The sequence below is a fragment of the Hemibagrus wyckioides genome, linkage group LG27, assembly GCF_019097595.1.
Source record: "Hemibagrus wyckioides isolate EC202008001 linkage group LG27, SWU_Hwy_1.0, whole genome shotgun sequence".
Taxonomy (NCBI): Eukaryota; Metazoa; Chordata; class Actinopteri; order Siluriformes; family Bagridae; genus Hemibagrus; species Hemibagrus wyckioides.
This window is the reverse complement of record NC_080736.1, coordinates 15,258,538-15,286,035: the sequence shown is the minus strand read 5'-3', so window position 1 is coordinate 15,286,035 and position 27,498 is coordinate 15,258,538. Positions and strand designations below refer to the sequence as shown.

At 38.7% G+C, this 27,498-nt stretch overlaps 1 protein-coding gene across 1 annotated transcript in view; it reads left to right on the top strand.

The window, feature by feature from the left end:
- Positions 1-2,017: 2,017 nt before the first annotated feature.
- The window catches only part of tmem163b (transmembrane protein 163b), a 51,576-nt gene continuing 26,095 nt past the window's right edge, over positions 2,018-27,498 (top strand). The window contains exons 1-4 of the mRNA XM_058381649.1: positions 2,018-2,585; positions 5,232-5,351; positions 21,536-21,579; positions 21,679-21,770. Of these exons, the coding sequence (XP_058237632.1) occupies positions 2,393-2,585; positions 5,232-5,351; positions 21,536-21,579; positions 21,679-21,770 (449 nt within the window). The 5' untranslated portion in view covers positions 2,018-2,392. The remainder of the gene's footprint in view (positions 2,586-5,231; positions 5,352-21,535; positions 21,580-21,678; positions 21,771-27,498) is intronic.

Below are 27,498 nucleotides of genomic sequence, written 5' to 3'. Positions count from 1 at the left end.
TTGGGAACCTGTGTCTAAGACCAGGGTTGGGAACCTGTCCTTGGATTGTAAACTTGTGTCTGAAACCAGGGTTGGGAACCTGTGTCTAAGACCAAGGTTGGGAACCAGTCCTTGGATTGGAAACTTGTGTCCGAGACCAGGGTTGGGAACCTGTGTCTGGCACCAGGGTTGGGAATCTGTGTCTGGCATCAGGGTTGGGAACCTGTGTCCAGCACCAGGGTTGGGAATCTGTGTCCGACATCAGGGTTGGGAACCTGTCTCCAGCACCAGGGTTGGGAACCTGTCTCCAGCACCAGGGTTGGGAACCTGTGTCCATCAAAAGGGTTGGGAACCTGTGTCCAGGACCAGGGTTGGGAACCTGTTTCCAGCACCAGGGTTCGGAACCTCTGTCTTAGACCAGGGTTGGGAACCTGTGCCTTAATGATTTAGACCTGCAACACAAAGGGGTGTTTGCAGTACAGGAGAAATTTTCATGGTAAGGTCTTCGACTCACCGTACCAACTTCATGTTAACTGACAATAAACTGAAACAGATTCAAACAGCATTCCCTGTTTTCAGATGGCATGGGAAGCTCACAAGGATACAATAAGAAACAGTTGATCTGACATTAGAAAACAACATGTAAGCAGTGTTGACATTAGCTAAACAGAAGTGTGTGCTAGACAAACATATCCCTGTTTACTAGCTGGAAGAGAAAAGTGAACTTTAATCAGCTGACATGACATACAGGAAGGTTGGCTACATAAAACATAAACGTTTACTAAAAGATTTGATGAAAAGAAAAGAACACAGTTTGTCATTTTTAAATGAATACTGCTGTGGTTGCTCTTGGAAATCTATAGCATTTATTGTTCAGTCACCTCCTTTAGAGACTACAGATGTGCTGACCTGTCTCTATTCCTCTCCAAGGGATCTAATGAACTTAAATTAAAGTTAAATGAAGTACAGAGAGACCTTAAGATGGCGATGATTCTGGAAATTGCAAGAAAATTTAATTTAACTTTTAAAAACAGTATAAAAAAACAAAACGTTAAAAAAAACCCTCACACATTTAATGTTGCTGTTTTTGTCCAACATCACAATTCATTCATTCATGTTTATACCGCTGACATTTTTGCCAACATCATTTGTCTTTGTTAATTTATTTGTTCATTCATTTGTTCATTCTGACAGTCATTTATAGTCCACATTGTTAGATTTAGTGTTTTTACATTCATTCATTCACTTATAATCACATGGATTGTAGATTTTGACTATCACTATCCATCCATTCATCCATCCATCCATTCATCCATCCATTCATTCATTCATTCATTCATTCATTCATTCATTCATTCATTCATTCATTCATTCATTCATTCATTCATATTTATACCACTGACATTTTTGCCAACATCATTTGTTTGTTTGTTTTTTTGTTAATTTATTTGTTCATTCATTTGTTCATTCTGACAGTCATTTATAGTCCACATTGTTAGATTTGGTGTTTTTACATTCATTCATTCATTCATTCATACATGGATTGTGGGTTTTGACTATCACTATTCATCCATCCATCCATGTATCCATCTGTTCGTTCATTCATTCATTCATTCATTCATTCATTCATTCATTCATTCATTCATGTTTATACCACTGACATTTTTCACATCATTATTTGTTTGTTTGTTTGTTAATTTATTTGTTCATTCTGACAGTCATTTATAGTCCATATTGTTAGATTTGGTATTTTTACATTCATTCATTCATTCATTCACTTTTAATCACATGGATTGTGGCTTTTCACTATTCAACCATTTATCCATCCATTCATCCATCTATCCATCCATTCATTCATTCAAAAAATTCATACATCACATTTTATATTTGTTTCATTGTTTTTTTTTGCCTTCATTTATTCACGCAGGTAAAAAGCTGGATGTATAAACACTGAAATAAAAATAACCCATATACAACAACATGTAACTCTTTTTCCTGTGGAAGAGTAATAAAGTGCATCAGTGCAGTGGATCAGCGCGTGCAGATCTGATCCTGCAGTTGATACGGTTAGAGCAGTGCACAGTACGCGCGAGCTCTAGCCGAAGAAGGATGCGGGTTTGCGCGCGCTCTATTCCACATATTTTGGAGTCTGGTTTTTAATTAGAGTGCGCTTGCCGCATCCTGCAGCTCTACTTAACGTGTGCGTGTGGCGCGTGTGCGGGGTAGCGTGCGCGTGTGAGTCTAGTCAAAGTGTGTTTGGGTGTGTGTTTGTGTGTGTCCTGAGAGAGAGAGTGGCTCTGGGCTGAAGGTGCGCCTGAACCTCCTGTCTCGTCTCCCCTCCATCGCCTCGCGCGCAGGTGCCACGTTCCTAACGTGCCGAGAGGCTTAAAGCGCGCGCATCACGCAGACGGCCATGGCGGAGGATCCGCAGCTCGGGGACACACACCAGCACCCGGAGTGTGTGAACGGACAGAGGGAGGCTGATAAAGACCCAGACAAAGAGGGAGAAAGGGAAGGAAAGAGAGAAGGAGAGAAAGAGGGAGAGGGATCCGGAGAGACTTTCACCATGGAGCAGGAGATGAAGATCAGCGACGTAGAAGATAAAGGTAAGGGCAGATAAAATACTTTACACACACACTTAACAGCCGCCAGCATGTGTGCGCGCGCTTGTACTGAATGTGCAGGTGTTGATGCATTTCAGACACTTTCTTATGCTCTTTGGCTACTTTGACATCTGTACTGGCCCAAATAAAGTAGACTCTCTCTCTCTCTCTCTCTCTCTCTCTCTGTGTGTGTGTGTGTGTGTGTGTGTGTGTGTGAGAAAGTCTCAGTAATGCATCAACACCTGCACAATCAGTGCATGCACACACACTGGCAGCTGTTAAGACACAAGCTGGACACTTTTACCGACTGTGCTTCACGAACAGTAGTACAGCAGTGTGTACATATAGTTTACATACTGTTATATGCTATACTATGTGAAAACATACTAAGCTCTAATATATACTTATAAACACTACTGTTATATACACTACTCTGTTATACTATAATAAGTAGCGTGTTATATATAATATAATAAACTTTTCCATATAATACTTTAAAACAATATACTATGCTATACTAGAATATAATATAGAATAGGATCTGAATATAGTCTAGCATGCAGTGTAGCAGACTGTTGTATTGATAGTATATTATTATATATTTTATATATATTATTACTGCTATTACTGCAATATACTTATTAGTATGTGCATATAATAGTATATAACTAACAGTGAAATGAAACCCTGGCCTATGTGTGTGTATATATATATATAGTATATATATATATATATAGTATGTATATATAGTATATATATATATAGTATGTATATATATGTGTGTGTATATATATATATAAAACAAGTAGAACAAATGTAATGATGTAAATGTAATGATGATGCCTAAAAAGAGAGATTGTGTACAGCAGAACTAAAGTTGTGTGTAAATAAGCAGTGTTCCTAGTACAATATGCAGTATCTGGAGTGTCAGTAGAGTTCAGAGTGACAAGAGAGCCTTTATGGAGTCCTAAGGGATCCGCGTTGAGGAGTCTGATGGCCTGAATGAAGAAGAAGCTCCTCTTGAGCCTCAGCCATCAGACTATGAAAGCTCTTGCCTGATTGCAGCAGGCTGAACAGACAGTTATCAGGGTGGATGGAAGTATACTTATACAATACTATACCAGAATAACTGAATAATATACTATAATAAACAATAAAATATGATGTCGTACTGAATTTCAATGAAATCTTATGCTATGCTTTACTGCAATACACTGTCATATATTATTATATATTATATTACACAACACCTGGTCTCTATAGTATATTCTATTAAAAACGGTGGTGTGTGTGCAGTTATGAAAGCAAAAGGTGAGCAAGCACAGATATACACCAGAGGGATGACATTCAGGAATGAGAATCTGTTGTATAGAAAAACATAGCATCATGTAATACTGGGCAGTGTAGTTTGGTTTGATATAGTGTAGTATAGTGTAGTAAAAATGTAGTATGGGACAGTGCAATGCAATACAGCATAGTATAGGTTAATGTAGTATAGTATAGTATAGTATAGTATAGTATAGTATAGTATAGTATAGTATAGTATATTATAGTATAGTATAGTATAGTATAGTATAGTATAGTATAAGTGTAGTACCTTGCAGTATAGTTTAATATACATTAGTATATTATACTATATTATAGTACAAGTGTTATGTAGTATAGTGTAGTATAAATGTAGTATGGGACAGTGTAGTTTAACTTAATATAGTGTGGTGTATTATAAGTGTAGTGTTGTACAGTGCAATGCAATACAGCGTAGTATAGTATAGTATATTATAGTATAGTACATTATAGTACAAATGTTATGTAGTACAGTGTAGTATAGTTTAATATAGTATACTTGCAGTGTAGTGTTGTGTAGTACAATGCAATATAAGTTAATATACTGTAGTGTAGTATACACTACAGTAGTATAGTGTGTAATATAGCTCAATATAGTATAGTATAGTATAGTATAGTATAGTATAGTATAGTATAGTATAAGTTTAGTGTAGTACAGTGCAGTATAGTTTCATATAGTATAAATGTAATTGCAATGCAATACAGTGTAGTGTAGTTTAATATAGAGTATAGTACAGTATAAATGTAGTATAGTACAGTACAGTGTAGTATAGTTCAATATAATGTAGTATTCATGTAGTGTAAAACAGTACATCACAGTATAGTTTAATATAGTATAGTATAGTATAGTATAGTATAGTATAGTATAGTATAGGTGTAGTTCTGTACAGTGTTGGACAGTGCAGTATAGTTTAATAGACAGTAGTATATTATATTACAATTATTATTATATTATATTATTATAAGTGTAGTGTAGTACAGAACAGTGTAGTATAGTTTAATATAGTATAGTATATTATACTGTAGAATAGAATGGTTTTGAGGTGGTCGGTTGAATAAAATACCATACAATACTGAATTAGACTGCACTATACTATACTATAACAGATTATAAAAATTTTTAGTATATAATACAATATCTATTAAGTATATTTTATACACTCTTAAATTTACAACATGGCTCCTTAGTGATTGCTTAGTATTTTATTAATCAAGTATTTTATTAATGCTAAAGGATACTTGGGTCAGTACTTACTTCCACCAGACAGTCCCCTTTGTGACTGCTTGTTCGGGTTTAATTGACAGATCTTCTAGAAAGCAGTCTGCGCCTGAAACCCCATGAGGCTCAAAGTTATCGTAAGAAGGCATTGTGGGTATCATGGGTGTCCATCGTGGTGACGCTGATCCTTGCCATCGCTGCATTCAGTAAGTAGTAACTGCTCCTTCACAGAGTGAGTGTACAGATTGAGTATGTGTGCTGCTGTTTTAGCTGGTTTTGTGTGGTCAACCTATCAGAAACAGAAATAAATCGGAGGAACATTTACATTCACTTTAGATCAGTCTGATAAGGGTAGCTACAGGATTGATGCTTTTTAATGGATAAACATCAGTGTGTTATCAAATATCTATCAGGTTTCACACATATTTGCTGGTATACATATGGCTATATACTATATTATTTAACAGAAAGGTCATCAATCAGTTTTGTTTGTTTTCCCAAGTTTGTAGGACTCTAATTCATTAATCTATATTTTTAACAAATGCCAGTTTGCCAGAAATAGCGCAGCTCCTTGCATACACCTAACACCCAATATTGACTCGGTTAGTGTGCTTCTTAAATATGCAGCCAGATTCATAAATATTTAGACATTGACAAAGTTCTTGTTAGTTTAGCTGTCTACCACAATATATTGGAGTTGAGATGGAATAATGAATAATTCAGTTTCAAGGAAGAAACCTTGAGAGGAACCAGACTCTTCTGGGTGAAACTGGATAGTGCGATCATGAGTCATCATTATCCATAGCTGTATAATATAGTCATGTGTTAAAATAAAGGTCTGTTCCATGGCCAGGCGTGTGTTATTCTAGCATTCATTTGCTTTGAATTAACCAGATAAAAGGTCTTGAGTTAATTTTAGTTAAACTCTCAGTATAAAGTCCGTAGAGTTGTTACTCACTGGTAGGTAGGTAGGTTTGGAACGTTCTTCTTACTGGTGATCTCAGGCACACCAAAAGGCTTAGAAGACCACTCCGGTGTGGAGAATTTCCCTGGTGAAGAAAAAAACCATTGCACCCATTATAATCTAGTGGTACACCTCATAAACAGGAACACCAGATTATTAAAAAAAGATTGTACATCTAAAGAGTATGCAGACAGAAGGGAAGGCGCTGCTCAAGATCCGAAGCATACCACATCTACTTCTGGTGTAGGCCTGTGGGCGGTTAGTGAACCTGGGGCCTTGTTTATAGTTTTGTGTGTAAACCATTCAGACGTATCTTTTAATGCACTGAATGGTAATGAAAGTTTTGCTTAAATGTGAGGATGTTCTTATATTTCCAGACACTCCTGACTACACCCATGCAAAAGATTCTACCTAGTGGTAGAAAAGTGTAATAGCAGCTAAACTGACAGCTTACCTGACTAGCCATATGACGTACTGTCTTTCATATCCAAAACAAGCAGCGGAAAAGATTATAATACAAAAATTACAAATACTCATGCCATCATATAGTTTATTTATGTGCTTTTTATCAGGAAGTTGTTGACGATATATGGCAATTTGTGGGCTTTCTTTATGCAAATGAGCACGATCATGGACACACTCAAACTCAATTCAGCAAAACACTTTAAAACACATCACCCTCCACAATGACCTTTACTTGCATACTTCAAACTTACCCGGCCCAAGCAATTTGTGTGAATCATCCTACACTGCTCAAGTCAATCACCTGAGCTGAATGGAATTGGACATCCTAAGAACAAGCAGGAAAGGAAGAGAGCAGCAGTAAAAGCTTGGCACAGCATCGTCAGGGAAGAAACCCAGAGTCTGGTGATGTCTATGACTTCAGGCAGTAATTGACTGCAAATGATTTGCAACCAGGTAACAAACACGACCAATTAATTTGTAATTACAACTCTCTCTCTTTCTCTCTCTGTGCTGTAATTCCTGCAGAGTTCACACAATTTGGATGTGAATGCCCTCTAATTAATATTCATTAGTTAATTCCAGCTCCAGTGTAACTGTATTTTTGATACACAGCTAAAACATCAATAATTCTGTCAATTTCCAAATATTTATGGGCCTGAAAGAAATGACTTGAGAGAAATCTTGCTAAGCCTTGCAGGGTTTCTTGTTGCAAAAAGACATTCTCTTGATAAATAATAAAACGTGAAACATGGTGCTGAAAAAAATATCTGTGGGGTCCTCAGGATAAAATTCTTTATTCCTTCCATTGTTAGATTTAACAGTTTCCTCTCTGTCTGTGAGAGCAAAAGATTATTACCTTGAGCTGTGTTCCCCTGTGAGCCCCATGACTCATCTCTCTCTCTCTCTCTCTCTTCCTCTCTCTCTCTCTCTCTCTCTCTCCCTTTCTTTCTCTTGCCCTGGGACTTTGAGAATTCCATAGCCAAGCTTGGAAAAATGCTGTCATGTAGCCACGCGAGATAAAGATGACGGATTTCTCACGTCGTGTATCATGACCTCGAAAGCAAATAAAACAGAACACACACTAAAGGGTTTAAGAAACATCTTATTTATGGCAAGATGTTTAAGAAAAACCACGATATCTTTGTATCCTTTATCTTGATTTGTGATTCCTGCTCATGGAAAGCAGGATTATATTTTTTATTTTTTTATTTTTTTATTTACAAGGTCTATCAGGTGTGTTGGAGTTTGCGTCCAGATCTGGAGAAGCTTGGAAAGTTTGCATCAGCAGTTTCCAAGGCGCTAATGTAAAAAGAACAGTGTGTATCTGCAGTGCCGAGTCAGGAAAAGAAGCAAAGCATGCGTTAGTCTTTATGACTCTCTACAGGAAACTGGTGTAACTGGTGTCCATGAATAAATATCACTAAGGCTTTCATTCTCATCCATCTTCTTATCCTATGCAAGGTTGCAGGGAACCTGGAGACAATCCCAGGGGGACTTGGGGGACACCCTGGACAAGGTGCCATATCAGGGCACAATAACACACAAACGCTATGGACAATTTAGAGATGTCAATCAGCCTACAACGCATGTCTTTGGACCGGGGAGGAAAGTGGAGAACCTGGAAGAAACCTCCCGGTCTTCCCTTGCCCCTTAAATATTTCCCCATGCTCTAATCCAACAAAATAGATTTGTGTGAGAATATTTTTCTCATAATATTAATATGTTCTTTCGGCTGCTCCCTGTTCGGAGTTACAACAGCGGATCATTTGGTGTGCATGTTTAGATTAGGCACAGGTTTTACGCCGAATGCCCTTCCTGATGCAACCCTCCCATTTTATCCGGACTTGGGACCAGCACTGAGAGTTAAGTCTTCAGTGGCTGGGAGAGCTCCCTGCCCGGGACTCGAACCCTGACCGTGGCAATGAGAGCATGGGATCCTGCTGCTGGACCACCAGGAGGCTCCTTCTTATAATATTAAAATATTTATTAAAAAGTCAAATATAAAATATAGAAAATGATCAGGAGCAGGACAGCTACACTGGAATGTATAAACATGGAGCCTCATAGAGATGTAAACACAAAACGCTGTATTTCAGGAATTCTTCCGAGCCTGTTAATGAATATAAAAACATCATTTGCAATACAAAGAGATACAAATACAAAAAGTGACGCTTTTACATTTCAAATTCATCCCACAGTCATTAAAGCACTGCTTGATATATTTACAGCTTTCACTTATTCATCTCTAGTAACTGCCTGGTTAATGTGCAGTAAACCGTGAAGAAAAAAAACCAATATATTTTTAATCACAAATCAGTTGGCTCAAATTTCCTCAGCGCTGCTTGTTTGAATGCACCGGTCACTTGGCATTGTGGTCCAATTTAATACCTTTAGGTCATCCTTATTTGTTTTTTCACTGGAAAAAGGAAAGAAAGAGCAGCTTTTGAACGCTTTTCATTCGGATCCAGTGGTGGTATCTAGCACGTGAGACCGGAGGTGGCCTTGGGACTAATTATAAACTGGAGCTGAGTGATGTAGCTGAATTCAGGTTTAAGAAGTGTTGGATTCACACACACACACACACAGAAACACACACACACACAGACACACACACGGACACACACACAGCTGATCATTTCTGCCTCTGGGATTCTCTCCAGTCATTTTCAGTGTTTTTATTGGCACAGTGGTAGAATTCATATTTATTACAATTGCATTACACTATGCTAGGTCTATAAAGATCTATAAAGAGCAATATGTGTCTCCTCAGAAGGCTGTTTAACTATCCCCGCCCCCACCGCCTATTATTCTTCCTTTACATATAGACTTAGGCGTGTCATCTGCAAACATAAAGTTGGATCTCTTTCTGCTCCTGTGCTGATTCAGCAGCATGGCTGTGTATACTGTAAGACTCTATTATTATTATTATTATTATAATTATTATTATTATTATTATAGACATGAACTCTTGAATAGAACCGTCTTTTTCCTAAACTGACACGAAAACAGAAATACTGATGTCAAAGCTACAGGTAAGGTCCTTGGTGTGGAAAAAAAGGTCTTGGCATGATGGAGACAAACTGTTGTTTTTTCAACACACACACACACACACACTATAGTGGAATATTGTAATGAGCTCACTAGGTTGCTTATTATTTCAACTCTTCATCTCTTCTTCTATTTCACATACATACTGTAATCTGTACACACACACACACACACATGCGGCTTCAACGGAATATCTCTTAGTTGATGTGCATCCTGTTAGATTCTTGGCATCCAGCCCAAACTCATACACCAGAATCCTCTCATTACCGCCGTGTTGTTGCATAATCGCGATCGCGCCGTTGTTTGCAAACCGGCCGACTTCGTTCGAGGCACAAAATCCAATTAGAAACTGACAGATCGGTCCATCAGTGCCTTTAAGATTGGTTATGTGTGCTTAAGTGGTGTATAGTAATAAGCTTAAGATTATTTCCCAGCATGTCACTACAAACTGGTCCTAGCTTCCTGACCACATTGTGACGTGAAGCATTACTGGTCATTCTGCCCCTCTGGTGCTTTGACTGTGGTCATTTCCACATGCAAAGCACCAGGATGGATCAGAGGGAACCACAAAAAAAGGCCAAATATTCAAAGAGAATGGAGAGAATGTTCAGCTTGCTGAATATGAGCGAGTTTCAAATCCACTGTACTGTAAAGAAAGTCCAGTGCCACAACTTGCTAGCTTTCATGCTAGGCTTATAAATCGATGTCAGTGCTCATAAATTGACACACGACACCAACAAATATGACCTCTGGCTATCACAGAGACACAGAGCAGGTGAAAGAATTAGTGTAATCAACCAGGGTCATCAACAAAAACAAGCAAGTATCACTGCAAAACCACATGGAGTTAAAAACTACAAAGATGATCATTTGTGACATACTGTTTTTCTGGTAATAAAAAAAAACTTGGAAAGTATTGAGACACATTTTGGATATTTTATTGTGTTCTAAAAACTCTGTTGACATCTGTGATCAAACTATATCAAGAAATAGCTCTGGCTATGGGTATAACACAATTTCTAAAGCTTTATAAAGTTCCCAGGTGCTCTATCATTGTGAAATGGAAGCAGTTTGGAACCACCAGGATTTCAGTTTGTGTCATGGAGGGCTTGGCTAATTCCCTGTTGGAACACTAGGTGGCTTTCCAGCAGGGGTTTGTTTATTCCTGTGCCATGTCTTTGTTTGTTTGTGTTCTCACGTGTTTGCCCCACCCGATCCTTAGCCTGTTCCCGTCTTTGCACACCTGTCCCTCGTGTTTCAATGATTACCTTCCCTATTTATACGGGTTCTGTTGTGTGTGTTTTTTTGCTGAGTCCTCGTCATTATTGTGTGCCTCTCCTGTTCTCTGGATTTTGTTTTGTGTGAGTTTTTCCCCAGTGTTCCCTGTGTCTGTCTATTTTTAAAATAAAGTATATTATCCCGACTGGCTGCTATCCCTGCAGTTTGGGTGTGATCTTGCCTTGCGGAGGCCACTGTTCAGGAATCTGGGCCTCCTGGTGGTCTAGGGGCAGGATCCCGTGCTCTTATTGCCACGGCCTGGGTCTGATTCTCGGGGCAGGGCACTAACCCAGCCACTGAAGAGTTACCGCTCAGTGCCGGTCCCAAGTCCAGATAAAATGGGAGGGTTGCATCAGGAAGGGCATCTGGAGTAAAACCTGTGCCAAATCGAAACGTGTGGACCAAATGATCTGCTGTGGCGACCCTGAACAGGGAGCAGCTGAAATCACGACAACAACATATACAAACATTAATAATGGAATCTATGCAAAAATTTTTGAAAAAAGTGAAATAGTCAGAATGCTTTCGGAAAACGAATTCTTTTGTGATCAACCTATCCAGATGTTGGATCTATTCATCCTATTATGTCTATCCATTTGTTTCTTAACATGACCAATGCTTTAGCGTTTTAGGAAATCTCCATGGCTGTGGAATAGCTGGAAAAAAAGCTAAAAACTAAAAAAAAAAAAAAAAAAATCCGGGAACATTGGGATGAAGCATTTCAGTTGTATGACGGAGTAGAAATCTGCCTGGGTTTTGTTCTTTGAGGTATTATGCCTCTGATCTGAGGCTCTACATCAAATCTGCTTTTCAATCATAGCAGTTGGCTGCCAGGAGTGCACTCAGCAACTCTTGATCGATAGAGCAAAGTGCACTCGGAGCATGCAATTACTGAGTCGGGGTGGGGGTGGGGGATCAGGGGGGGGGAGGGGGGTGGTTTCGGGGGGAAGAAAGATAATCAGTTTAGCATATGAAAGCCAAACACTTGATCCTAGATCATTACTGTGGAGGACTGTGACACATGCAAAAGGCCAAGCCGAGCGTTGAGCACTCGATGAGACCTCTAATCCGTGTTGTGTTTATATTTTTCTCATTTGATTTTAATGAGATTTCAATGTGCTGTCATTTATTTGCAATATCTGTGAGAGGGAATATAGATATAGAGACAGCAAATGTCTGTGATTAATTTCTAAACATCTACAAGATCTCATGCTTCAGTGTGAGCCTTGACAGCTTCCTCAAATTGCTGTGTGTGTGTGTGAAGGAGGAGTTGTGTAAATGTATGCCAGACTGATGCCCCTAGACACCTCATGGCTTCCGAAAGAGCCAATTAGCACTCTCAGTGACAGCACTTCTGTTCCCTTTCATTCTGTCTGCATACACACACACATGCGTGTACAGATGTGTGACAAATTAAATGAAAAAACAACATAATGTTGTAGCTTTAGCATACCTTGGCATAGGGTCTATGGGTCTACTGGACGGATAATCCTCACCGCTCCACAGGGGCAGGGTCATCCTGGAAAAGACCACCGTTTCTATCAAGGATCAGGTTTCATCACATCCTTTACAAGAACTTTGTATTGATTTGTACTGTCTTTCCTATAACTCAACCCAAACCATGCCAGCCATAAAAGGTTTTTCCTTTCACTTATCACCCATCTCAGGTCCCCAGTTTATATCATGGATCAGTTAACCAGTTTATGGTAATGCTGAGCCGTTCCACCGTTCTGCTTTCACCCTATCGCTAGATTTGACCATGAATCATTAGTGTTCAGTTGCCTTGTGATGTGTCTCGGATGAAACACATGCAAGTCTTCACCTACCCCAGTTAAGAGAGAGAGCTAGCTAGCAAGTGCTAGCGGTAAACAACCGAATTGGGAGACAATTGGGAAAGACAAACACAGCTGTCTAAACCACAGAGCAGTAATTAGGAACGAATACAGAAAGCAAACTCCCTAGATGACTTTTGCTCGACGTAATCAAGCTTGGAAATATCAAAATATCGAGAAACACACAAACAATATCCAAGCTAAAAGAACTTCACTACTCCATAACAAATAAATAAATACCAGAATCCATTTTCCTCTTTAAATATAATATTGACTCTTTCCCCCATTTGCTTTGTTTACTCTCTCTCTCTCTCTCTCTCTCTCTCTCTCTCTCTCTCCTGATTGGCTGCTTGCCTAAAGCTGTAAATTGCTCTTTATTGTCAGGGCAACTAATATCAGCTCAGGAACATCGTATCACACACTTAGGAAAAATATTGTACCTGTACTTGTGATGTGGATGGTATCCTCAAAAATGGCTTTTTATTTTCATTTAGTTTTTTTTATATAGATATCCAGAATGGTGCACTTCCAAAGTATTACTCTAAAAGATAATTCCATATATATCAGCAACTATGTACCTCAAATCATTGTTAAAAGTAAACATTATTGACATCACTATGTAATAGTTAGACAATGTACAAAAGATAAAGCATTGAGGAAAAAAACCCAAAGAAAGGTACTTCTTATTAAAGGTACAGTTTATAGTTTAATACTGGAGATTTTAGGGTGGATAGGCTGATGCACAGCTTTAACATCTTTAAAAATGTTTTTTTATCCACAGGAACTAATTACAATGAAAAACTTTATACACTAAGAATGTAAAGCTCTAAATGATAAATACGGACTATAGTGTGAGAGAGACAGTGAGTTTTGTGCGTCATCGAGCATCGCAAGCTGCCAGTCGGCAACCACAAATGTAAATATCACAGCAGTGGATAGAAGATAGGAGGAAGAGAGAAAGAGAGAGAGGGAGGGAGGGAGGGAGAGGAAGGGAGAGAACTCTCTCATATTAATGCATTCAGCACTACCAGGCTTTCAAAGCCAGTGCTAACCCCCAGAGCCCTGAGTCTAAAAATAAGAGACAGAGGGATGGAAGACAGAAAGAAAAATGAGGGGAGGAGGTAGAGAGAGAGGGGGGGTTTATATGCTACCCTTTATACCCTTTATACTCATCACAGAAGGTGCAGAGACAGTGGACAGCTGGACAAGGACCTTGAGACATTAATTAAATGCACTAGGGCTTTCATTAAGTAGTAATAGAATTTGGCCATATTTTCTTTTTAATGGAGATTTATTTATCTATCTTTTAATATTAATACCAAAAAGTGCTCACTATGAACCACTTAGTCATTGTTTCCCCTTTTCCCCTGCAGTTCCCATGGCGACCAAGGCTGTTTTATTTTGTATTTTGTTCTAGTCTTGCATCTACCTCCGTCCTGTCGTTTGCTTGTTACCTGATTGCGTTCACCTTTATGTTACGGTCTGATATTTTCCATCTACATACCGTATCATGTCATTGTTTGTTGCAAAACCTTATTGTGCATTATTATTATTATTTAAATCTGTTTCCTGGTTGTTTTCCTTTTTTGCCTGTGTGTTGACCTTGATTATGAATTACCCTTGTTCCATGTTACCCGCATGTGTTATGACCCTCAACATGGACTTTAATAAATGTTGTTGGCTTTGCCCTAATTAAGCTTACGCTGAGTTTCTACACTTCAGTTCTTCCTCTTGCTGCAAATGAACAGTTGGTCTGAGGATTAGATTGCTGCTGTCTGGTCTATATTCTAATCTTTGGCACATAACAAACACAACTAGGAATGCACTGCAGGCTTATCTTCATGAAACTCTGCAAGGTCAATTGAGTGATTTACAAAATTTGGTGATATGGCTTTGGTGAGGAATCCCACTTTGACATAGAAGATCACCCTGGAGTTATCTGGCCACCAATATGTGTAGTTCTCCCACTTATTCTGAAGTGATCAGAGGCTGGTGAGTGTATTATTCAGGTTGGTTGAAAGTTGCCCCCATCCTGGCCTAGGTCCTGGCCACTAGAAGCAGGTTGACAATCAGCTCCACCACACAGGAATTGGAGTGTTTGTTCCAGCGGTAGCCATAAGTCAGCTGATACCACATACAATCCAACTAATCAGACCACTGCCTTTTTAAGATTGGCTGCAATGGCTAGTTCAGAGGAGACCATTTTTTGTTCATTACTGAGGCCATGGTGGTCCAATTCTTCCAGCGTGGAAGAATCTCTCAGATGTGGGTGGAATCTCTCATCATGGTCCTGCTAACCAAGAACTCTGCTTATAATGAAACAACCAGGAGCGGGGGAGTGGTAGCTCAGTAGTTAAGATGTTGGACTACTGATCAGTAGGGGTCATTAGTTCAAATCCCACCACACTGCCACCATAGCTTGGTCCCAGAGCAAGGTCCTCCTCAACCCTTAATGACCCAGGTGTATAAATAAGAGCAATGTTGCTCTGGATAAAAATGATGATGCAAATCTTTAATAAAAATTATGCGAATGTAAACCCATGTTCTATTACATGGAGGAAGAATTCTAGGAGATCAGGGTGGTAGGGGATGTGGAATACTCTGTTCTGAGATGCTTTTCTGCTCACCACAGTTCATTTGAGTTAAATCTGGGCTCTGACCTCTCTCATCATAACTGAACTCTCACTCACATAATGTTTCACTGTCTCTTCACACTTTTTCCGTTCATTCTGATGGTTGACACGAACGTTACCCGAAGCTGCTGGCCCTTATCTGCAAGATTTTATGAATTGGACTGCTGTCAGTGCATTTGACTGAGTATGAATGAGTAAGTGTACCCAATAAAGTGGTCAGTAAGTGTAATTCCTTGCTATTTGGAGGCAGCAGAGAATTCGCTGATAAGTTTCCAATGAGAGCTGACCATGAAACAGCGGTATCCATTCATACCGAAAGACAACCAGACTCTTGGCAACCCCTGTAACCCTGTGCAAAATGAAATTAGCATATACACACAAACTGAAAAGTGGCTTAAACCAAAGCCATGACCTACCTAAAGAAAGAACAACTTTAAGAACACAGCAACCAACAGTGAGAACGAGTCGACCTCTATGTGCCATAATGAGATGGAAATGCATTCATCTGTGGCTTACACTGCAGGAAAACAGACTAATTTCACTGGTTTTCTGGAAGGCTATGCATGCACACACACACACACACACACACACACACATACACTTCTGTATTTAAAAAAATCCTTGTCCTATTTTTATCTAAACTAAAACCTGAAAACAAACACCTCTAAATTTACACTAGCTGAGAACACACACACACACAGACAAACTTATAATCTTTTTGGAAGTTCCACTGGATGCTACTGGTTCTATCAACTATCAACTAAATATTATTGCTGTGCTCTATACAGTACACAGGAGTGGGTTGAGGACAATACAATACACCATCCAGAAGTCAAGGTTGTAAAGAAGGCAATGGTCGAAACAAAATTCGAGCATGGAAAAAGGGTCAAGCTACAAGAAAAGGGTGATCTAGGGTTGGCAAGACTTCGCTAGGATTTTTCAAGTTCTTGGAAACCAAAGGTGCTTATCAAGTGGATCAGGACCTTCTCATGGAGATGTAATGTTTTGAGAAAATGAGATGATATTATTCTTTATAAAAACTTCCCATCTTCACTAAAATCCTACCTTATGAGAATTGGGTTCAAATCCTATTAGTACCATGTGATATCTGTTTGTAATTTATCAAAGGACAAGGACTGGTCAGTTTTCTCAAGAGACCATCCCTGTAACCCTGGGTAACAAACTGATACACACACCACACACAAAGGGGCAATTTCGAGTATCTAATCCATGCATGTTTGATGATTGGGAAGTGATAAACCAGCCTGGAAATTGATTCCAATTAAATTTGTGGAAAAACTGAAAAGCTAATTGAGCAGGTTTCAGCGCTGCCTCAGGCTACATGACTTTTCCTGCGATACTGGAGATGGATAATAGAGTTAATACCCTGCATTATAAGTTAACATGACAATCCATTTAATTACAATACACTGTAATTTGCATTATGCGGTAATTAAAGTGCTGTGATTACATGCTGTCATATTGTACCAACCTTCGAGTGCGTTTCGTTCCGCATGCATTCATTATATTCGTTGACGTCTGGGAAAAAAAAGGACTGAGAGAAATTCCAAAATAAATGATATGTAGTTTTCACAAATCGTGATGCTTGTATGTCTGACCTATATTTTAGTGGTGTCTCTGGTCTAATGCAACCATTTAAAATTTGTCTCTGGGCTTTGTCTCCACGGCAGGCTGTGATGCTCTGTGTGTTCTGACACCTTTATGTCAGAACCAGCATTTTGTGCTACAGTAGTTCTTCTGTAGGATTGGACTAAATGAGCCTGCCTTCACTCCCCACACACATCATGAGTCTTGGGTGACAATGACCTTTTCAGTTCCAGTTCACTGGTCGCCCTTCCTTGAAGCACATTCAGTTGGTGCTAACCACAGCATACCAGAGAACAGCCCACAAGTCCTGCTACTTTGGAGATGCTCTGACCCAGTGGTCAAACTATCACAATTAGGTCCATCTCAAAATCACTCAGATCTTTACACTTGCCAATTTTTCCTGCTTCCAACACATCAACTTTGAGAACTTACTGTTGCCTAATATATCAATCCCCTTGACCAGTGCCATTGCAATAAAACAATCACTTCATCTGTCAGTGGTTTTAATTGTACAGCTGATCAGTGTACATCTACATCAAGAAATCTGTAAAGCTGCTTTGTGACATTGTATTTTGTAAATAAATGCCTCACAAATTTAAAAAAATAATAATAAAACAAATTTAATGAATCTAAATCCAAAATAAATTGATGGATCTGATCTGTATTAAAACACCATGGTATTAGGACTGAAAATGCAGTAGAATTAGCATAAGCCAATTTGTACTGGAAATCTATCTTGTAAGAGATATTGCATCTCTTCTACAAGACAGCATTAGTCTCTCATTTTTCATGTTATGAATCCAGATTCTCTGGGTGCTTTGTGTTTCTGAGCCTTCAACACTTCATTCCAGATAAGAACATCTGCTAAATAATGAAATAGAATTGGTCTTGGTATGCAAGTCACCACAGTGTATTAGAGCTTGTTTGTCTTTTTCCTGTCCTCCAATTATACAGTTTTTGTACTATCCATCTCCCTTTATCCTAATATAGGAAGCACATGGTGTGTCATTATGCATTATGGATTTTCAGATGTGTCATAACTCAGACGACAGACTCAAAGCTATCGGATAGCACAGTCAGCACTCTTTACAAGATTCTGCTGACTGCATTCGAAATATTAGCGATGCAGTGAGGGTATATCCTTAAAAATGCCACATTAGGTTAGATTAGATTAGAAGCCATCGTTACTCAGACGGAGATGAAAACTGGAAAAAAAAAACAAAAAAAAAAGGGAAACACAATAAGAACAATTTAAAAATAGGATTATACTAGAGGTTGGGAGGAACTGAAGCTTGAGGTTTAAGATTTAAGACCAGCCAAAAACTAATATGAGAGAACAAATTAGTCAAATGTTTTTATTTTAATTCACTCTAACATTCATTTAGGGCAGCAAACATATACTAGGAGTTCTGCTAGAAAAAAAAGCAACATAAAGTTTTAGTATACTCTTTTAGTCGATTCAGTAAGGTTGCAAGTGTTCATAACAGGGGTCAAAACACAGGCAAATGGGGTTAAACAAGTGTAACCAATGATCATAGACAAGTAAATCAGCCATGAATCCAAACCAGGAAACTCCAACAGGAGAATCCAACAACAACACAGGACTGAGAAAATATGGCTCACAATAGGCGTAAAGAAACAACAAGTCAACTAATTATAAACTAAACATTGAACAGGTGCGCACAAATAGGTAACCAACCAATCACAGGAGTGGAGAAAAACACAAAATATCCTAAAAAGCATTTCCACTTTTGAGAGCTGGGAATTTTCTAGTAATCACACTACCTAGACATGAATTGGAGCATTTGGAACATAATCTAGTTCAGTCCCACAGACAATACATTTCGTATATACAGAATATTCATCCATCATGGTCTTGAATAATTCTCTTTCTCTTTCTGTGTGTGTGTGTAACTGTAGATGGTTTCTAATAGGAGAGCAGAAGCACTGCAATGATACAAAATGAGAACCTTTGTGTCATTATGGACTGCTGACTGAGCTGAACTGTGTGTGTGTGTGCCCATAAAGTTCAGGTTTCTGTACAAAAACAGTGGATGTGAATTTAATTCCTCTAGCCTTTATATAATCCCACATTCTGTCTTTGCTTAATCTTGGACTTGATATAAGTCAGTAGATCTGTGTTTAGAAGCAGAATCATCGATTTCTTACTTGGATAAATAACCTAGAGCATATATCGAACCTGCTTAAGAAAATACAACAGATTAAGCCATGGCTTTAGCAAAAGTATATTACAAAACTTGTATAGGTCATTGTACATCCAGGGGAACGGAGTTTCATAAACAAGGATAAAAATGGGTTAAAGGAGTACCAAAAAAGTAAATGCCGATCATAATTCAACTTTGAGAGACCTAATCCTGTAAAGAAAGACTAAATTTATCTAATGTACCTTCAAGAGTCTGTACTGTAATATAAACTGCACACATATGACCTTTGGATAAGATGCGAGTATGTGGTTTACACACTAGGGGTTGCACCTGGGTGGTGGAGAAAACAGCAAGGCAGATGGTAGATGAAGCACGCTAAATGTACTTTGATGACTAAATGAAACCTATTCCAGTCAACTGCACATTGCATAAGACTCTTTCATTTTCTTTTGCTTTAACACTTTCATATAACTTGTTTGGTTGAAGTTGAGAGGTGAGTGCAGGACACTAATCCCACCTTTTCCTGAACTCCGCCTGTCTGCTAAAGATTATTATATATGAAATTTACACTCTGGTGTAGGTTACATTATCCAGTTTCACTCAGGTAGTCATAGAACACGACCAACCTGAACTCATGCTTCCAAGACCCTGGAAAAATCTCAGACCTGCTTATTGACCTCTAAGTAGGGGGTCTATTGATTTACATGAGCTTCTATGCTGTGCATTGTCCATTCCAGAATCAACTATTTACACCGAGCCACCAGCTTGTTGAGACAAGTGCATTCCGTCACACTCGTAGCTGGGTGAAAATTCACATCGGTAGTTGCTGTCAGACTGGGCATACCAAATCTGTATACGAATTATTCTGAAACACAGCAATCACTTCACGGATGTTATGGTCACATGGTGGGTTAGTGTGCCTGCACCTCTGGGTTTGATTCCTATGTATCCTGTGTACAGAGATCCATGTTCATCAGGGGTTTCCTCTGGGTACTCCAATCTCCTTCCTCAGCCCAAAGACATGCCTTGATTAGGACTCTAAGAAATCCTCCATCAGACCAAACCTGCTTATTGACCTATAATGGGCATCTTAAAGGTCCAGAAAGGACCTTTCCTTTTGGGATAAAAGTCAAAGGTTGTTGAAACAAGTCGATTCCTGGTTCATCCAAAAGCACTGAAGTATTGCAGCATTGTAGATGGTGGCACATGAAGAAATTCTAACGGACACAGATGCTAGATTTGGTGTTTGGTTTGAGAAGTGAGAAGATACGGGGTTCAAAGCAGGGTTAATGGCTAAATGCATGAAGCCAAGTAAGACATTGTCTCCAACATCTCAAACCTAAGATTCTTCTCATCCTGGAGTCCTTAGTAGAGAAGAAGCTGGATATAAAAACAAGTCAGCCAAATCTAGACTGTACATGAACTCCTAGCGAGGAAGGTTACCTCCAGAATGTCAGAGCATTCTTTGATTTGTCCACCTCTAAAGGCATCTACCTTTCTAATGGATTTCAAAGTAGAACCTCTTTGGAGAACTAACTATAGATATTTATAAATGTCTTGAACATAAAATGATCAACAGTTTCTCCAACAGTGGTACTTGCAAATGCTAGAATAAAAATCTTCTTTAGATTAGTAAAACCTCTTTATATGTAGCTTTATAGGATGGTCCTACTTAAGAATCTTTCTGATGGAGAAACCTTAAAAGGGTTTAACCTTTAGGTTCCCTTAAAGAGTACCATGGGTTCCCTTTTAAGCCTGGTTCCTCCTTCACAGTTTCAAGGTTTCTTCATGCCTTCTCAGGAAGTTTTCCCTTGCTGCTCGAGACTTCAAACTGGGCATACACAATCTTATAATGATTTTGAAACACAGCTTTAGCTTGAAGTATGTTATGGGCACATGGTGGCTTAAGGTTTAGCAAGTTTGCCCCCACACCTTTAGGGACTGGGGCACAATTCACACCTCCGTATGCACAGAGTTGACATGTTTATCGAGGGGTTATCTCTGGGTATTCCAGTTTCCTTCCCCAGCCTTTGCTTTGTAGGCTAATTGGCATCTCTAAATTGTCCTAGTGCCCTGCGATTGGTCGGTACCCTGTCCTGGATGTCCTCTGCCTGGTGCCTCGAGTCCACCGGTAGTCTCTGATGACCCTTTTTCAAAAAAAGGATGTATGGATGGATGGATGTTATGTCCAACTAGTTAACACTGGAGGAAGTCTGCATTTCTGGATATAAATTCACCATATGACTTCTATGTAACTAAGTAGGAAGTCTTCAACTGGTGGATTCAGTTCTGACTTTTTTGCTGCCATTTTGTTGGCATTCTTTCAAATTCAATCTTTCAAATTCAACTGAATGTAATGAATTGATTCTTATGTGATTCTTTTGTGATCTTTTCCAGCTGTTTCTGCCATGAGAAGCAGCGCCTCTGCATTCGGCTTTGCTGTGAGTACACATTAACCAAACCCTTTTTTCCCCATCTCATTAAGGACATGCTTGACCTGCGGTTCGGACTGATCGATAGTTTTGTGTGTTGCTTTTCAGTTTGATGCCGCACTAGACGTACTGAGCTCCATCATTGTGCTGTGGCGCTACAGTAATGCAGCAGCCGTGCACTCTGCCCACAGAGAGTACATGTGAGTACCGAGACCATACTGGTGCTTAAAAGTGTTTGAGGTGGATTTCGTCTAGTCAGAGCAGAGAATTGAGGCCAGATTTGGTTGCATTCAGGCACAGAGGGCAAAGCTGTTCAGCTGTAAGCAGCCACATTTAAATATTTTAATAGCATTTGTAATATAGGCCAGATGAAACCATTTCTTGTGTGTGATTGCAGTTTCAGTCTCATTATGGTTGAGCAACCAGATTGGGATGATCATCAATGTTATTCCATGGTGTTCTGTGGGCCAGGATTGGGCCATTTGTTATACTTAAGGTCAATAACAGAGCTTAAAGGGATATGCTAGTGTCTTTTGCTTGAATCCTTTTTCTATCTATAGTACAAGTCTGACATTTTGACATAGAAACTAGTTTTCTTACTCACATGATAACATGACCATGTGCAGATGTCTATTAATTACAAACATAGGCAATGGACAAACACTGGACAAATGGTCAAACCAACAGGGATACTTAAACAATGGGATAAATTTTGGCAAGACTTTGCAAAGTTTGTGCTTATAGTCAAATAAAATAAACAAGAAATGAGGAATTGATATAAATTTTGGTGACCTCTGTTGGCATGGAGGGGTATTGGTCTTGTCAAGGCTGATAGGATTGAAGGTAAAAAGCAGGCATATTTCTTCAAAAGAAAGAACAAAAGCAAAGCATTATATATGTGACTGTGTTGCTAACAGTGTGTCCAAATTGGATCAGTGTTTTTAATCTGTTATTAGTTATACATGAAACAAGTTATCACTGTTATCACTCCTCAGGAAGACTTTGGAATATTGGAATATTTAATGGTATGCTTTTACCTCTGACTGTTACGCTATGTTCAAGCATACAGTGACTCACAGCGACCAGAGATCATTCGTTTTCTGTGAGAGCTGGCGGTATGTTCGACAGCAACTGTTAGCAACTAGATGTGGGCATATCCAGTGAGTTTATCTTATGCAAATCAGTGCAGGGAATATCAATGGGAGTAAAGACAGTAGAGATATACTCTGCTGAATTTTTAGAAACAAACTTTGGAATGTTTCGTTTTAGCAGCTAGAAAACTGGAAAATTTGGAATGCTAGTGATAAATCAACTACTGATAGACGTTATTGCTATAGCAACCAATTGTAGGAACGCCTGCTGGTGACTTCATAGTAAAGTGACTGGAACCATGTGTAGAAAATTTAACCATATCGGTAATGCTTTAATAATAACAAAAAAAAAAAACATAATTGAGAATTCAACAAGCACTGTGGTAAATTATGGTTAAAAGGAAGTATGTCTACAATACGTAATTAAAATTTTGCCTCAAGGTCACAACCTACTCATTCGCAGTTAACAAGCATGTGTTCATTAAACAACAGTCTTGATAAAATACTGAATTCTCCTCCATCAAAATAAATGCGGATGATCCTTTACTCTGGAGAAGAGACAGGTGGCTCGTGTCTCACGGGACCGAGGAAAACCGGCGTTCCATTTGAAATGTACCCCTTAGATACACACTCTGTGTGTGTGGTAGTCAATCCGGTGACTGTTATCAGAGCCGGGTCGAGAGAATAGCGGATGCTAAAGGTCAGAGAGGCTTTTGTGGGCTATGTGAAAGCCAGGGAAGTAGAGGACAAGCAGAGACAGGCGGAGAACACAAAAGAGAGGCGTGAAGAAATGCAGGCTAGCAGCTAGCGGCTTCATCAGAGTAGCAAACCGCAGTCTCCTGAGGATTTTGTGGCTGCGGGGGATGGGATACAGACAGAGATGAGAGATGAGACAGCTGAGCTTGGAACCTGAGGTGTACTTAAAGCGAGTCTGCACTGAGAGGAAAAGGAAAGAAAAGTGTCGAATTTTGCTGGCAGCTCTGTAATGTGGAAGCTCTCCAGCTTTCTTCTGATAGCTCCGTTTAAACAGCCTGGAAACCACATGGCTCTGCTTGGGTTCCAGTCATCGAAGCACCAGGAGACTCTGACGCCAGAAATAAGGTGTGGACAGATGGGCAGAGAACGAGAGAGAAGAAAGAGAGAGAGAGAAAGAAAGAGTGTGCAGCAGAGTGTAGTCTCTCCGAAAGGCACACTGGAGCTTTCTGAGTGGCTGCGGATCATTTAAACAGCCTCTAATGACAGGAGCGGGTTGTCCGTGTCACTTGCTTCGTTAGCCAGCAGATTTACACACACACACTGAACCACACACACACACACAGACTTAAAGAGGGAATGACTGATGAGGCGAACAAGTGAACAGGGAAAAGAAGAAAGCAGAGAAAACAGGGCAATAAAAAGAAGAGAGGCATAATGCAGAGAAAATTAGCGGCTCAGGATGACACGAGGGGAACGAGGCAGCCTGGAGGATGTGGAATTATATAGATGAATTGTACATGATAGAGTGAGGGTCAGGGTTGCCATAACAACAAGAAGTATGCGAGTCCTTTCTGGCTTTAGCTAAAAAAAAAAACATTAGCTAATGTTAGTTTGGCATGTCAGCTGACAATTCGGTTATTTAGCAAAGTTTAGCAGCCATCGTGATGGTGTTAGATTCTATTAAAGCTGTTCTCTAGTTAACAGAGCTAAAAAAGTTAAACCATCAAGCCTCTGATATTCAATAACATTTTCCTTTTTGACTTCTGTCTCTTCAGAAAATATTGCTCTGTTTTCTGATTTGCTATTTAGATAGATAGATAGATAGATAGATAGATAGATAGATAGATAGATAGATAGATAGATAGATAGATAGATAGATAGATAGATAGATAGATAGATAGATAGACAGACAGACAGATAGATAGACAGACAAACAGATAGATTTCTTTTATCTATTTTCTGTGTGGAACTTCCTGTTAGTCAGATTTCATAATAATCCTGTTTTTTTCCTCTTCTGAATTGTGGTGATATACATTTCACACAGTCTGGCTTGAATCTCCGAACCTCACAAGCGCATTTATTTAATCCAGAGGAACGGAAATCGACTCATTGGACACTTTTTAATCGTTATAAACAAAGGAATGATTTTCTGGCTGAGAGTCTGATATAAAAATGAGTCAGGACTCAGTTGGCTTTCAGTCTGAGATTATTGTTTTCCCCTCAGTTTTACACATAATATTATTGGTTGAAGATCAAATTGTAGCTGCTTATGAACATCTCAGAGAGATCTATCTATCTATCTATCTATCTATCTATCTATCTATCTATCTATCTATCTATCTATCTATCTATCTATCTATCTATCTATCTATCTATCTAAGTGATTGAGCATTTGGTTAATTATAATGAATTATATTGTTAAGACGGGTACCACCAGGCTAACATGCATCACCAGGGTGTTAACTTTAGTTAAAGCATTCAGAATGTTCCCAGTAAAGTGTGCACGTTTGTGAGAGCCTTCTATTTTTAAATCTTCTTTCAAATATCAGACTTTAGGAGCTGACCTTTGGAACACAAGCTCAGCATCTGGTAGCTTCTCCTCCTCCTCAAGCCCTAATCATTGTGTCTGGCGCACACACACGAGTGCTAGAATAAAGCTTCTTCGACGAGGCCGGCTTCCTTCCTGAGGATGAGGATAAAATTTGGAGGATGTGGAAAAGGCCAGTGAAGGTCAGAGAACAGTGAGTGTAGGATACAAACCCTGAGCTAATTTGAAGTGTGTGATGCCGCTCACACTTCGGTGATCAGAATGATGTCTGAAGCTCAAATAAAACTTTTGGTGTCAAACTGGAGAAAGAGAAAAGCTCCAGCTGTGCTTGTTGAGGGTGAACTTAAAGAAATGAGTTTTTTGATAGATAGATAGACAGACAGACAGACAGTCAGACAGGCAATAGATAGATAGATAGATAGATAGATAGATAGATAGATAGATAGATAGATAGATAGATAGATAGACAGACAGACAGACAGACAGTCAGACAGGCAATAGATAGATAGACAGACAGGCAGACAGATAGATAGATAGATAGATAGATAGATAGATAGATAGATAGATAGATAGATAGATAGATAGATAGATAGATAGACAGGCAATAGATAGATAGATAGATAGACAGACAGACAGACAGACAGACAGTCAGACAGGCAATAGACAGACAGGCAGACAGATAGATAGATAGATAGATAGATAGATAGATAGATAGATAGATAGATAGATAGATAGATAGATAGATAGATGGTCAGACAGGCAATAGATAGATAGATAGATAGATAGATAGATAGATAGATAGATAGATAGATAGATAGATAGATAGATAGATAGATAGATAGATAGATAGATAGATAGATAGATAGATAGATAGATAGATAGATAGATAGACAGACAGACAAACAGACAGGCAATAGATAGGTAGATAGATAGATAGATAGATAGATAGATAGATAGATAGATAGATAGATAGACAGACAGACAGACAGACAGACAGTCAGACAGGCAATAGACAGACAGGCAGACAGATAGATAGATAGATAGATAGATAGATAGATAGATAGATAGATAGATAGATAGATAGATAGATAGATGGTCAGACAGGCAATAGATAGATAGATAGATAGATAGATAGATAGATAGATAGATAGATAGATAGATAGATAGATAGATAGATAGATAGATAGACAGACATGCAATAGATAGATAGATAGATAGATAGACAGACAGATAGATAGATAGATAGATAGATAGATAGATAGATAGATAGATAGATAGATAGACAGACAGACAAACAGACAGGCAATAGATAGGTAGATAGATAGATAGATAGATAGATAGATAGATAGATAGATAGATAGATAGATAGATAGATAGATAGATAGATAGACAGACAGACAGATGGTCAGACAGGCAATAGATAGATAGATAGATAGATAGATAGATAGATAGATAGATAGATAGATAGATAGATAGATAGATAGACAAAATAGACAGAAAGATAATAATAATAATACTATCTAATAATATGTATTAATACTCTTCAGAAATAAATCTCGAATGAGTAAAAGGAATATGCTAACTAGTTGAGAAAATGACATCTGGGGACATCAGTAACAGGAAGTGTGTCAGGATCGGCGCTGGAAGGATAATCGGGAGAGTTCCTGCTGGACTAGTCTTATTTATTTATTTATTTAATTTCTAGAGAAAATCAGCAATCCAGTACTAAGCCCTGCTTTGTGCTGAACAGCAGTTAGTAATCAGCTACTGAGACAAGCACTACAGTGGCTAGATTTTCAAACAGATTTTCTCAGTGGTGAAAAAAGTGACAGAGCAGATTCATGTAGTCTGTTATATTATTACAGGACACTCTGAATCTAGTTCTGGGATAAACACAAGACAGTATTTATGATTACTACAGCAGTTCTTAATCACAGATCTGTACCCTCTTCCTGTGTTTCAAAGACAGACAGATAGACAGACAGAAAAATAGATAGATAGATAGATAGATAGATAGATAGATAGATAGATAGATAGATAGATAGATAGATATACGCAGAGACAGACTGATAGATAGATAGATAGATAGATAGATAGATAGATAGATAGATAGATAGATAGATAGATAGATATAAATAAAATAAATAAAATAAGCATCATGTAAAACAATAACTCTACTAAAACTCAAGATTTAGCTAATAATAGTCCACTTTGCTCATTTCACTCAATAGCTACAAATAATATCTATTATTACTCTTCAGAAATAAATCTCATTATACAGCTGGCAGGATGTTATTGCTTTTTTCTCTCTAG